Here is a 15,041-nt window from a genome sequence, read left to right on the forward strand (position 1 = left end):
TTCTTATTCTGTATAAAATAAATCTGTTTGTGTCGATTTTTTATCTCGACTTTTCGCTATGTCGACCTCGTTTTTCAGTCCCAGTGGTCGAATTTCACACATTTCCTATGTTCTTTATGTCGAACTGTAGATCGAGACGTAGGTGAGAAAATAGTCATGACGGTTTGCAGCATGTCGCAAAATACCGTGCGTGTCAATATAACAAACTGTCATAATTGGAGGATACAAAAATGTAATTGGTAAGTGCGAATAGTTAAAGTTGTTTGTTTTTGTAATTAATTAAAGAGACATTTATTGCTCAAGCTCTTTGGTGTTGTATAAAACATAAACATTTTATTGATTAGATATCCATCATCGTTTCCGGTCAATGGCCGTATATACAAAGCGAAAATAGATAAGAAGAATTTATAGAAAATATAGAAGACGATAGCCTGCAGAAGTTAATAAACTGACAATTTGCGAACCTGTAGTGAACATTTAGCCCTCCATGACTTTGTAAACTAGTTAGCTCGACAGAAAGACATTAATTATTGTGAAAAACAAAAGCCAAGGTCAAACGTTGGTTTTTTGCAGTGTTCTCTCCCTTGTGTATTTATTATTTATTTCCCTTTAGCTTTCGGTTTTATTTAGGCTACTGCTTGACTAAACTAAATTCTAAATTTAAACCCTTCAGTAGTACTTAATTAAATGTCAAGCAGTTCCACCTTTATTTCAATAAATTTTGTGGGCTTATTTATCGGTGCATTGGACTTTTTATTATTTTTAATAACAATAACAATATTTTTAACAATATTTATTACACCAATATTATTTACACAACATCTTATACAAAAGTCTTAGCATTTCTACATATAGGGGCTAGGTTCCCCATTAAATTTTATTATTTGCTTGTTGATTTTATTACAAACTTAATTGTTAACAATGGCTGGTGATACCTTTCTTCAAAAAACAATACCAGGAGACAGTCAAATGACCTGTCTCCTATGCTTGGGGAGGCACTGTGCACCAGGGATAGTCATCATTTAACTCATAACACTATGATGCACAAGTGTATCCCTCGAGCTATTGTGGGCGGCGGGGGGGAGGGGGGGTTGAAGCTGACCAGCCAGGGGTCCATAATCAAACTGGCATCAGAACTGGGTCAGCTCCTCCCCCGCCTGGTCAAACGATCAGTCCCACTAGGCTCTCGGGCCATTCTCCTGGAACTGGTTTATGCCCAGGCAATTGTCAAGTTAATAAATATGGGCATTTTTAAACTCATGGGGGTTGACTGTCGTGCTTCCCTACCCCATTCCCTACACAAAGTTCGTGGAGTGTTGGCTGGGGTTCCCGAGAATGAGGACCTGGCGGTCCTTGGGGATCGTCTGGAGTTGCCGCCAGGCGTCCAGTGCCATATATTGGGGTTGGAGCGTCTGGAGGCCCCACCACCACCGGGATTACCCCGGCTGGTGGGGATAGGTTTTATCACCCAGGCGAGCCTCCCGAGGTACGTCAGGGTGGTTGGCACGAGCCTTATCTTATACGTTCATCCTAGACAAGAGGACCCTGATAGGTGTTTAAAATGTCAGGGGTTTGGTCACAAGGCCCCTAAGTGTACACTTTTATTAGCATGTGCTAGGTGCGCTGGTTTACATTCTACTAGGGATTGCAAAAACCCAAACCGCAGATGTAAAAACTGTGGTGATGCCCACTCAGCTGCCTACAGGCAGTGTGTCTCTTTCTTAAAGGCCAGAGTCATCGCAACCATAATGGCTGCCCATTGTATAACCAGACAAAAAAAAATAAAAGAAAAGCAGGCAATTCTGGAAATTTAGTTCAAGACCGCAGGGTTGAGGTGGCACGTCCCTCAAGGCCATCACGAAACTTGCCAGCGCACCACTGCAGGGTCCCTCGACACCTGGTAAACTGAGGGCTGGGAGGATGAGTCGTAGACTTTACTCCCAGTCTCCAATGGGCAAAACCCAAAGGTCTAATCTCCTCTGCAGGTTTAACAACATTCTTAATGGATAAAAATATTATCATTCAACTGTGGGGGTCTTTCATCTAGTAAACATTCAGAGTTAAAACATCTAACAGATATAAATAGTATTGATATATTGTGCATTCAAGAAACTAACTTTAAGGGGAATACATCAAAATCAATCCCCGGCTATTATACAGAGTTTATAAATCATACAAACTTAAATGATAATGTAGCCGGTGGGTTAGCAATTTATATAAAGCACACTATCCAATACCAGACTCTTCCAATCTCTGTTCCGTTAAAAAATAAATGTCTACTCTCGGGGCTGTAACATTCAGGCTCTTACTACACTCGAGAGTAATATACGGAGTAAAACAAATATAATGAAACTGGTATACACTGGGGACTTCAATGCACATCACCCAGTGTGGGGCTGCTCCAAAGTCTGTAAATATGGTGAGGACGTCTGTACTTGGATGGAAGACTCAAACTTGGTAGTCCTGAATGATGGTGCACCCACCAGGTTTGATGCACAAGGTAATTCCATGTGCATTGACCTCACCATAGTCAGTGTCTGTTTGGCAGGTGTCGTGTCATGGGGGGTCCTAGACGACAATCTTGGGTCGGATCACTTTCCTTGCCTTATAGTCCTCCACAATGTTAATATCGGAGGGTCAAATTCACATGAGATTTGCCAACCATCCTTCAACTTTGAAAAGGCTGATTGGTGTGAATTCAAAAGATTGTGTCTGGGACTCTCTCTCTCTGACTTTGATCTGGAAGAGCTGGAACATTTTAATCGGCAGTTGACTGATAAAATCCTATCCATAGCTGAGAGTTGTATTCCCTCCTCTTCCGGTAAGCGGCCCAAACGTCAAACGGTCCCATGGTGGACGGACGAATGCTCCAAGGCTGTACAGGGTAGAAAAAAGGCATTAAATAACCTAAAAAGAAATCCCTCACCTGATAATTTAATTTTATATAGGTCTTTGGAAACAGAAGTTAAGAGGGTGATTTTAAGGGTCAAAACTCAGAATTGGAAAGATTTCTGTGAATCTGCTAGGTTAAATAAGTCAAATAGTAAGGATTTTTGGAACAAGGTTCACAGAATAAAAGGTCATTCTACCTGCCCTGTACCACTACTTAAATACAGAGACAAAATTGCTAAAAATCCCCTTGAAAAGGCTCAATATTTAATAAAACATTACAAATCAATATCTAGTGATAGTAATCTTCCACCTGAAACTTTGGCCTTCCAAACACGGTTCGAGAAAGAACATAAAGATATTTTAAACGAGCCAGGGGACAACTCAACACCACTAAATTTACCTTTCTCACTTAGTGAGCTAAGGTCAGCCATTGCTAGCAGGAGAAAGTCCGCCACTGGGGCTGATAGAATATCCTATCTGATGTTTGGGCACATGCCGGATGCAACCCTTCAAATCTGGCTGCATCTGTATAATATGTTCTGGCGGGCTGGGGTGGATCCTTGCGAGTGGAAAACAGCCCATGTTGTGCCTCTTCCAAAGCCTGGAAAAGACAAAAGCGACCCTAAGTCATACAGGCCCATTAGTCTAACATCTCATGCGGGCAAACTTCTCGAAATCATGGTTAAAAACAGACTCGAGCACGTGCTTGAATCCAATGGAATTCTTAACCGCTTCCAATCCGGGTTTCGGAAAGGACGGAGCACATTGGATCAGCTTGGTCGTCTACAACACGATGTCACATATGCCAAAAATAGAAGTCGCTATGTCCTTGCTATTTTTCTGGATTTACAGGCTGCGTTTGATTTGACATGGCATTTTGGAGTACTCCAAAAGCTGCGGAAATATGGCATAGCTGGTAACTGTTTTCACTATCTCAGAGCTTTTCTAGAGGGCAGAAAGATCATGGTCAGAGTTGGGGGAGAGATATCGGATCCTGCAGAACTATCACGAGGAACGCCCCAGGGGTCTGTGATCTCCCCCATTCTTTTCTCAATCATTATCAATGAACTCCCTGAAATAATAAAAAATTCAGGTATGGTCATTAGCCAGTTTGCCGATGACTCCGGCACATGGCGATTGGGTCCAACTTGAAAGACCTGAAAATAAGAGCACAAAAAGGTCTGGACTCCATTTGGAATTGGTCCATAGATTGGGGCTTCAAAATTTCAACAACAAAAACTGTAGGCATGCTGTTTGGCAACAATCCAAGGCAAACCGTGGACGTATTTTTAGGAGGTCAAAAGATCATCTTTGAAAAAGTTGTACGTTTTTTAGGCCTTTATCTTGACCCACGTCTTTCATTTGTACAACATTTTAAGATCATAAAAGAAAGATGTGAAAAGGACTTAAATCTAATGAGAATGTTATGTGGAACAGATTTTGGGTCAGACAAACACAGTCTATTGGTCATATATAAGTCCTTAATACGTTCAAAAATAGACTATGGTGCTCAAGTCTATGCTAATGCCTCGCCAAACAGTCTTAAGATCTTGGAAAATATACAAAATAAAGCCCTTCGAATAGCTCTGAGAGCCCTTCCCTGTACCCCTGCATGCATGCTCGAGGAAGAGGCGGGGATACTTCCCTTGGCCCTGCGGAGGAGACAACAAATCATAAACTTCTGGGCTAGGGTACAGTCCCGGAAAATAGGTAACCCTGTAGGTGACCTCTTTGGGACCGGCTTCTTCATCAAGGCAAAATATGACAAGGGTAAACATAGAGCGATGCCTTTTGGCGCTTACACCCAAAGCATTGTTGAGGAGGCTGGGCTCAAAGATGTAAGTGTGGCAGACCTGAGGCCGTCTAAGGTTCCTCCGTGGACCCTCCAGGACCCTTCAGTTGACATTTCTATCTCTAAAAAATTAACGAAATCAGACTTGCCGCACCTCGTCAAAGCTGAAACTCTCTCTCATATTGATCAAAATTATGCTGAGCATTTAAAAATTTACACAGATGGATCTAAAAACCCAGAAACCGGCATAGTTGCATGTGCCTTTTATATTCCATCCAAAAATATCAAAAATATTAAAAGACTCAGCAACCATCTCTCCATATTTTCGGCTGAACTTTTGGCAATTAAAGATGCACTGGACTGGGTTATCAGTAACAAGCCCATACATACTGCTATCCTCTCAGACTCGCTATCATCATTGCAGTCTATACAAAACAGAGGTAGCAGCTCCAGACCTGATTTGATAAAAGACATTTTGGAACAAAATGATGTGTCTGGAGAAAAACTTAAAGGTTACCATGGTATGGGTCCCAGCTCATGTCGGCCTGAAGGGGAATGAAGTGGTTGACGGGCTTGCAAAGGAGGGCCTCAGGCGTGTGGAGGTGAATGATCCGGTCCCTCTTGCACCCACAGAGGTCTATTCACTAGCCCGCCGGCACGTCATAAATGAATGGCGGTCGGCGAGGACACCTAAAACATACATTAATACATTTGATAGGACCTCTGTGAGTCTCCAGCCTCCAAATAAATATTCTAATTTCTTTAGAATTGATAAATGCATAACGAGGCTGAGACTGGGCACATCACTTCTCCCAGGAAGTGCTGGGAAATATATTCTCAAAAGTGATCCGAACTGTGCTCGGTGTGGAGTGACCTGTGACACTTCCCACATTCTGTTACACTGTGACACTTACAGGGGCCAGAGGGCAGAACTTATGGCAGTCCTAAATTTTTCTGGTTTGGATTATAATATAAACAATATTCTAAACCCCAGCAAGGCTGCCCAAAGGTCTGTCTTCAGGTCACTTGCCAAATTCCTGGTTGACTGCCAGATAACCGACAAAATTTAGACATAATATACAATGTGTTGTATATCATAATATACAATATGTTACATTATTTTTAATTATATTTTTATTTTTATTTATAAAGGTCGGTTGTCTGGAAGCTGTCGGCACTTTTAATTAATTGCCCCATAACTGGATTTAGCATTCTCTATTAAATACTGTCAGGAACAGTCTAATTTAATATGTTGTTCATTTTTGAACATCATATATATATATATAATCTAAGCTATTATTTACATTTTTAATTTATATTTTATCTTATTTAATTATTAATGTTACCCCTTTTACCGGCAGCTTTATCCTACCCAGGTCAGGTGTCGGGAAGGTTCCGTTCAGTACCCCAAGACTCCTAACAAAAATAACATTAGTCATTCTAAAATGCCGTCCAGGCTTTTTTTTTTAATGATGGTTAGCCTGAAACGTCATTCATAACAAAATTCGTAAACATGTAAAAACTGTCTATGAAATGAAATGGTCTTCATTTGTATTCTGTTGCTGAAGACTGCCAATAAATACATTAATTCTTATCAATAACCATATCCATTTTGCAAATTCACAAGCTATTTCTTCAAAAAAGTAATTTAAATACCTGATTTCAGTTGACAGGAGCTTTCTTACTGCCAAAAAGAAAAAAAGGTTACACACAACTATACTTTAAGGTTTCAATCTGAAGTAGTATTTTTAGTATGGATTACCTTCCCCTAACACTATCATTATCAGTTACCATACTTTTGTACTTAATGAATTTGAAAAACATTTATCGTCACATACAGGATTCAAGATGTATTTACAAACTATTCTATGGTCAATGTGGACAATGCATACTATTATACACATGTATTTAAAATAAGACTAAATATTTAAAAAAACATGTATATCAACGGCATTGTTACACTAAGTGAATCAAAATGTTTTATTGTGTAACCTATTAATCAAAATTTGACTTCAACACGACAATCCAAGTTTACAATAATCAGAGATTTTGCTGACTTATCAATTTATTATGTGTATATATATAGTTTCGCTAGAACAGATGTTTCATGATGATATTTATATTAACAAATACCTTATTCCTCACATCAGAAAACCTATACAAAACTCAACTAAAAGGAATCTTCAGGAAATTACTATTTTAAAGGAATTGATAGAAAAACATAATTACAGAACATTGTTGTTTGCTTTTTTCCGACTAGAGTGCGTTTTATCGTCCAGATTAAAGCTTATAGGAAAACAACTAGAGTTAGAATTGTTGTGTGTTTTTTTAAAGAACTATATTGGTAAACAGAAGTAACGCTTATGTGTTTAAGGGGTTAAAATATGACAAAGCCGGGACTCTGTGTGAGAATTGGCCTTCATGCTCTTATAGAATATGCCTCGGGTTGTTATGGGACACTTGTGCAATCTTCGCCGACTTTACATTTAAAATGTCATCTTATAGAAGGTCATATGCCCAGTTTGTGACATGAACGCGCCAGCGGTTCAGAGACGCTATAAAATTTAACAAAGCTTATAAAGGCAAACCGGTAATTTTACCCAGTATTCTAATTTCTGTCATACAAAGTAAAAGCACACATATAGTATTTATAATGTATGGTCGTTTTTAGATGGGAGGCTAGGTGCGTGTGGGAAAGGGGAAAGAAATGTAGAAATGTTTTTATGTCAAAAGATGGCAATCAAAAACCTCCAAATAATTGCAGAATTTCAAACCGTCATGGCAGGTTTTTGTCAACATACATACAAATGGTCGTTCACTGGGGAACACCAGAAAACTTACTCGCCTACTGGTAGGGAAAAGGTAGGGAGGAGAGAGCTCGTACAATCACCAGTTGGTACCTGAGGTTGCTCTTACCACAAGTTTGTGACAAGTAGTACTTAAAAAAGTTTTTTTGTTGTGTGTCAGAATCTGGATACTTTAAAGAAACCAAACAAAGGAATATTAAGCATACAAAAGTTCAAAGACTTCCAAGTGAGCGCAAATGAGGGGTAAATTACAAGAATAGAAAATAATGATACGAACTGAAAAAAATGCCATGCATGCAAATGAAAATTCTTCCCATACTTTGCATGATAACATTCCACAAACTTAATGAAATTGCTATTTGATTCATTTTGCAAAAACTAAATGTCCTTGTTCCAATATGCTAACAAAAGTAATAAATGTTTGTAAACACTTCATTCTTAATTTATTTTGAATAATTTACAGGTTTACAATATGTTGCCTTAACAAAACTACTGCCAATGACACTACAGCTCGTACTAAGCTGTACTAAAGTAACTAATAGTCATGTGTAACCTTAAGCAGAGAAAAGAAAATGCATTTGGATATTCTCGGCTACATTCGTTAACAAAAACAATGGTGTTTGGTGAATTTTGATGGTGTTTGAAAATGTATGTTGTTTTAACAATTCGGAACGTGATTATTTTATAATATATAGTGCAATTGATGTAAAAGGATTAGTTTTAACAGGTAAAGTGTTCTTTTTTTGTTTTAATAGACTAAATTGGAATAATTTCAATAAATTTGCGACCAAATTCTGATCGGCATTTTGAACATGTTTACAAATTTTATTATGAATGACGTCCAGGCTAACCATCATTAAAAAAAAGAAGCCTGGACGGCATTTTAGAATGACCTAAATAACATTTAATTATCGATCATAAATTGAAAATTTAAGTGAATAATACTAGGCCTAGCCAAATATTCTTAGTAACAAATTATACAGGTTGGAAATTAGTAACAAAACTTTGACCAACCACAACTAAATCTTAAAAGCTTAAATAGTAGCCTTACAATTTTGTTTATTCACCGTGGGAAACACATTCCAACGGTCACGTGATTTTCATTGATCAAGTTTAATACCTGTAATACCTGTAATACCTGTAATCTTCAGGCCGTAAATTTAGCTTTCGCTATCGTGGCCCCTCTGGTAAATGTCTTCTTTAGTGGTTTCTCGACTGAGTGCGGTTATGTTAACATAAAAACTTTTTTCTATTCCAATGTTCAATGTTAAGCATTGATTTAAACTGGTTTATGGACTTGGCAGAAACAGTCTCTTCACTAAGGGAATTCCAGTACATAATCGATCTCTGACTGAATGAATAAAGTCTTAAATTGTGTTTGCTTTTCTTCTTGACAAATTTGAGATGATGTCCTCTTAGGTCTCCAGATGAAAGAGTGAAGAGATGATCCCATTTTAACTCATCGTGGCCATACTCAGACTTATAAATCTGGATCATATCCGCCCTATCTCGTCTATATTCCAGAGTTGGAATTCCTAAGGCTTTTAGTCTTTGCTCATATGACAAGTCCGATACATTTTTAACTAATTTGTTTGTTTATACTCTCGATCGTGAGAAATACCTATCGATCAGTAGTATATATCGTGGTCATATAATTGTGCACGCTCTGACCCGTATAAATACTACTAGTGGTGTGTGTTTTATTTAACAATCATTGTGAATTTAACGGTAAAATTACCCTTCGATAGTCCGTCTGTTTAACCCTCCGCCATTGAGTGAATTTGTCACGTGACACTTTCCTCCCACATGGTATCTCCTTCAATGGAGAGTATTCAAGTAGCCTAAATCATGGCACCCGGCGAACTCGTTCTTTTCTCTATCCCGGGGTGGGAAAAATAGTCATACTGAACGGAGCCACCCCTGTAGAATAGCACAAGCATTCACATTTAATTCTTTTTTTATTTTTCAAGTATTAAACCCCATACATTTATGTGAAGAAGGGCGTCGGGGAGTTTGTTTATATGTTGTTTTAATAGTCCACCAGCCGTTGTATATTATCAATTTACCGTTCCTTCGGGGTGAGAATCCTTTTTTTATGTAAATAATGTATATCACATTTTAAATTATTATATACTATTTTAACAGTGGCCCTGAAAAGGATCGTTTTCTTTCTAATAGTTAGAAAAGTCTTCGTTTATGCCAGTATTAAACTACCATCCGGAAACGGTTCTAATATTAATTGCGATATTTTAAATACACCCTGGAGGATCAACCAATCTCTATTTTATTTCATAATTTAATCAATCCTTGGCAACGCTTTCACATATTGTAACACCATAGGATGGAGTCTTAAGCTGCGAATCGTTATATTCTCCATCCTGGTTTGCCTGGTTACACAGCGATACCAGTCCAAAAAAGAAAAAAAAAAAAAAAAAGAACAACAATAACAACATTTGGACACTTATATATACATGTATAACACACTTTTCTTTATTTAATTTTTATTTTTTATTGAATGTCGCTGTTGTATTATAAATAAGAAAAAAAAGAGAAAAAAAGAAAAAATTCATTCAAAGGAAAACAAAATCCAGGCAAACGCACTGAGGCTTAGTCCTCAGTGCAAACCAGCATATACCGCCCCATCCCTGGTGGGGATGGTTTAGGAAACTAACTAGTGAGAAATCTGTCATTTAAAAAAAAATCAAAAAAATCTCACTAGCTAGTTGTTATAATGCCAAGGATACGTTGTATATATAAACACTTACTACTGTAAAGAATTTTTAAATTTAGACATCTTTTTAAAATGTAGGTTGAGCCTAAAATGTTTGTATAGGAAAAATAATAGCATAATTTCTATGATGTATTTGAAGTGTTTGATTTTAATGCGTATGTGATAGATTCTTAAGACATTATTTAAATCTTGAATTTTTAACCAGAAATTTGTACATACTGTGTAGGAATATTTATATATATACAATCCAAAGCACTCACGCTACGATTAAAGACGAGATGTTAAAAATGTTATTAAATCTGTAGAAATACTGTAAAACGTAGCGTGCTCGCCGAATGGGTATAACCCGATGACGAGGGTAAATAAGCTCACCCCCTTCCCCCGATTAGATATCAATCCCGAATGGGAACAGAAAGAATAACTTCAAAATGTCAAATGTTAGTTCCACTGCTCTGGTCGACCAATTCAGAGAAGGACCCGGTATAAAATCTTACAATGTACAAATGTATGCAATTGTGGTTTTATATGTGTTTTGTGTGATCCATAAACGTAAAAGAAATAAATTTGACACAAATAATTCTTCTTTTGTTAAACTTTATTTTTCAATAAAAAGTTTGCTGTTTTCACGACGAAAATATTTAACAAGACCGTTCAATTGTGGGTGTAAACATCGTACAATCCAACTCAAACGTGTTGGGATTGGTGATACTTTTTGTAATTAGGATGAGTCGACTTTTCGTTATCTCGACTTTTTTCACTAGGTCCCGAAAAAGTTGACATAACGAGGTTCGACTGTATATCATTATAACCATTCTTTAACCGGCAATTTTATCCTTACAAGGCTGGGTTTGAGGTTCCGTTATGTACACCAAATGTCATAGCAAAACAATTAAAAAAACATTCGAAAGATAATAAATGATTTACAGGGTAGTAAAGTACATTTAGGCTAAAAGTTGACATAAGTAATTAGTATGAAATTATTCATGCTTTACCTAGTTAAGAATTGTAAAAAATAAGATTAAAATCAAAACTGGAGTGACTCATGTTATTTATTAAATCATAACTATGTTAAATCATTCTTTAAGATTTGGTGTACTATAAAATACAATCACCGTGGGAACATTCCATTGGTCACGTGACTTTCATTGACTGAATTTAAATCCTATAAGGTTTTGTTTACTATAAAATACAATCACCGTGGGAACATTCCATTAGTCACGTGACTTTCATTGACTTAATTTGAATTCTGTTCTGTTACGTTTAAATACCAATCAATCAATATATAAGATGTGTGTACATACTCGTGTAATACTTAATTATCCAGGATGTAATAAAACCGTAAAGGATAATTGATGAATCCATTACTAAAGTAATATTGACGGTTCCTGTTTCAGTGCAGAATTCACATATTAATAGGAGTCCTACATAATGGGAAGAGTATTTATGGGGAGGCAAGTAATGTGCAATTAACAAACTTGTTCTTCCCTCAAATCCGGAGCGAGGAATATTAAATAGTACCGAACGAAGCCAACCCCGTAGAATAGCGCACGTACGTACCATTTTCTGTCTTTTTTTGCTATTTTCACTTTTATTTATTAAATAATTTTTAAATTGGCTTCATGCGTTATATTTCTCAGAAGATTAAATAATTCACCAGCCGGTTAAATTCATCTATTAATCGTTCCTACCTCTAGCAGATCCAGGGGGTGGGGGGGGGGGGCGCTTTCGAATACATCAGTAAGAACGATTCAATTCGTTGTACACAACGATATATATTTCGTGTAACCAAGTAAATTTCGAATTGGAAAAATTCGCAAAATTTGCAAAAGATGTCTGTGTTCTAAGCGAAGTGATACATCAAATAGTTCGATTCAATGATTTTACACAACGTTAATTTTATAGAAGTTTTTGACATGTATCTACATGTATTGTCTAGCAATTGTCTCATTTTGTGGCTAACCCGTTTTAAGTGCTGATATTTTGTAATTTTCACAGTTTTGATTAATATTAACCGTTTATTATAAAACCATTTGATATATCAAATCATAGAAAAAAAGTAAGAAAATGTCAGTTGACACTGGGATTTCAACCTACGCTGTGAAAGGAACATTAGTAGTAAAACAACGCTACAGGTTCACTATATATTATGTCGTTTATTACGATTAAAAGCCAAAATACATGTATATAGGTGTAAGGCTCCTGAAATTTTATAGTTTAAGTTTTACTGCATTGCCCATAAGCACTACATTCCCCCACAACGACTTTAAATGCCTGGTGACCCCGTGATATTCATTTGTTTGGGCGTTTCCCGAGAAGTGTTTAGCCCAGTCTTTTGACACTTCATGGAGTTATTTTAGAAAGGGACCTGAATTTTAAGTTAGAATTGTTATTGATATTAACATTAGTGTTTACTTACCTGAAAATAATAATAATATTGATATGATATGTTAGAATTGATATAGTTCTACACTTACCCCATTCCATTGAGAGCATGTTGACATTCGGAGGGTAAAAATATCATGAACTGACCCTTGATTTGCATTTGTCAAAAGTGCAATTAAGAGAGACTTTACCCCATCCGGTAAATACAAACTTATAGTGGTGACTTTATTCAACATCAACATGCTTTAAGACTTTAAAAGTTAAATTATAGCTTCCTTCGTTATGTTGGTATTAAAATGAATTTGTTTTCCTCACCGCTGGTGCGACATTATATCCATATTTCTTGTATTTATTGATCGTAAGTTTTCTGTACTGACATGATGTCAGCCGGCATGGTGTTATTCTGAGCATCTTCTGCTGTTTTAAGGTCAAGAGCATAGTACGTGACTCATCCTTTTGAATTGTTTATGTTTACATTCCAAAACTAAGGGCTATATTCAGAGCCTTTCTTTGTTTCAGATGCATACTTTTCAAGACGGCTGCCATTAATTTCCTAAAACGTTTTTTTTGTGGCCTGCCATTTAGTTTGTTTGTCACCGCCAACGTTTTGGGCAGTAGCGTTCCGCCCACCTCCGATTGTTGTGCGAGTATAAAAGCGCCACGAATTTCTTCAGTAAGACAGTCTGTCTGAGTCAATCATTTGTTTAGAACAGAACAACGTTACGTTCAATAAAGTATTAAAGCTGAGTTTTAACTGAAATAATAACGATAGTAACATTATAGAACTTTTTAATCTAATAATTTCTCAGTGAGCATATAACTCATGTGGCCTTGTATAATTTATACCTTCATTCCAAGTTTTACAAAGGTTCAATATTGTGAATTCGATAAAGGCTTATAGCACTAATAGATCTTACATGTACTCAAGACATCAAGGACAAACAACTATATTGAGCAATTATGGTTTCTTTCGTGTGTTATCTCGCTTAGATTGCCATACCAGAACACTATTACAAGTGCGTTATTCTTCAGGATTCATGGTTTAAAGACGTAGTGTTTAGTGACTCTTTATCAATATTATGATATAAATACATAATATTATATCACCTAATTTCCCAAAACAATTAAAACTAACAAACCGTTTTCAATACATGAGTGGAACTGGTACGAACTATAAAACTGTCTGCTCAATATTAGAGTTGAGTCGGTTACTTCAGAGCTTAACTGAGCTTGATATCAGGGCTCACAAGAAGTTGAAACCAGGTCTTTAGGCTTCCCGTCGCCTCCTTCTGGTCTTACCAGACTTCCAAAGTCGGTCAGTGTGCTTAATTTATCTAAATGCGGAGTCCCAAGCATTTGGGGTTCAATTTTGGCAATATTGGCCGATGCTAGGTGATTGCCCTTGAAGTCTCCTTCCAGAACCAATATCGGGTGATGTGCCTTTTATTTTACAAGTGTAATAGAAAACTTATTTTCACGAGTGGTGAAGCACAATAATTCCCAAATAAGCTAGGTTATCAGTAAAAAACTTGTGAGGAGGTGCAAATGACGGAGGTGGTGGGGGCTCCAGATGTGGAGGCAGGGGCGGCAATAGAGGCGGAGGTGGCGGTGGTGGATCCAAAGGTGGGGGCAGGTGCGGCACTGGAGGCGGAGGTGGCGGTTACGGATCCAAGGTAAAGGCAGGGGCGGTAATGGAGACGGAGGTGGTGGTGGTGGATCCAGAGGTGGGGGCAGGAGCGGCAATGGAGGCGAAGGTGGCGATGATGGATCCAGAGGTGGGGGCAGGGGCGGTAACGAAAGTGGAGGTGGCGACTATGGATCCAGAGGTGAGGGCGGGGCAGCAATGGAGGCAAGTGCCATTTGTGGATCCAGAGGTGAGCGAGAGGGTGGCAATGAAGGCGTAAGTGGCGATGCTGGATCCAGAGGTGGGGACAGGGGCGGCAATGGAGGCGGGGGTGGCGGTGGTGGATCCAGAGGTTAGGGCAGGGTCGAAAGTGGAGGCGGAGGTGGCGATGGTGGATCCAGAGGTGGGGGCAGGTGCGGCAATGGAGGCGGAGGTGACGGCTGTGGATCAAGAGGTGAGGGCAGGCGCGGTAATGGAGGTTTAGGTGGCGGCTGTGGATCCAGAGGTGGGGGCAGGTGCGGCAATGGAGGTGGAGGTGTCGGTGTTGGATCCAGAGGTGAGGGCATGGGCGAAAATGGAAGTGGAGGTGGCGGTGGTTGATCCAGAGGTGGGGTCAAGAGCGGCAATGGAGGCGGAGGTGGCGGCTGTGGATCCAGAGGTGGGGGCAGGGGCGGCAATGGAGGCGGAGGTGGCGGTGGTGGTTATAGGGGTTAGGGGATGGGCGACATTGGAGGCGGAGGTGGCGGTGGTGGATCCAGAGGTGGGGGCAGGTGCGGCAATGGAGGCGGAGGTGACGGCTGTAGATCCAGTGAT

General features: G+C 38.5%; 1 protein-coding gene and 1 long non-coding RNA gene across 3 annotated transcripts; one reads left to right on the top strand and one right to left on the bottom strand.

Moving 5' to 3' along the window:
• Window positions 1–797: 797 nt before the first annotated feature.
• Window positions 798–9,258, bottom strand: LOC128205689 (uncharacterized). 2 transcript variants are annotated; one of them, XR_008256305.1, is made up of 5 exons: window positions 9,230–9,258; window positions 6,040–6,100; window positions 5,202–5,374; window positions 3,293–3,493; window positions 798–2,875 (listed from the first exon to the last, which is right to left on the bottom strand). It is a non-coding gene; the product is annotated as an uncharacterized LOC128205689 (long non-coding RNA). The 2 variants fall into 2 exon arrangements; XR_008256306.1 differs by having other exon boundaries at window positions 6,031–6,100.
• Window positions 9,259–13,755: 4,497 nt separating this feature from the next.
• Window positions 13,756–14,508, top strand: LOC128204403 (RNA-binding protein cabeza-like). Its single transcript, XM_052905821.1, has 2 exons — window positions 13,756–13,768; window positions 14,144–14,508. The coding sequence occupies exons 1-2, from the start codon at window positions 13,756–13,758 to the stop codon at window positions 14,506–14,508; spliced, it is 378 nt and encodes a 125-aa protein (XP_052761781.1).
• The last annotated feature ends 533 nt before the right edge of the window (window positions 14,509–15,041 follow it).

This window comes from Mya arenaria, chromosome 10 (assembly GCF_026914265.1).
Source record: "Mya arenaria isolate MELC-2E11 chromosome 10, ASM2691426v1".
Classification (NCBI taxonomy): Eukaryota; Metazoa; Mollusca; class Bivalvia; order Myida; family Myidae; genus Mya; species Mya arenaria.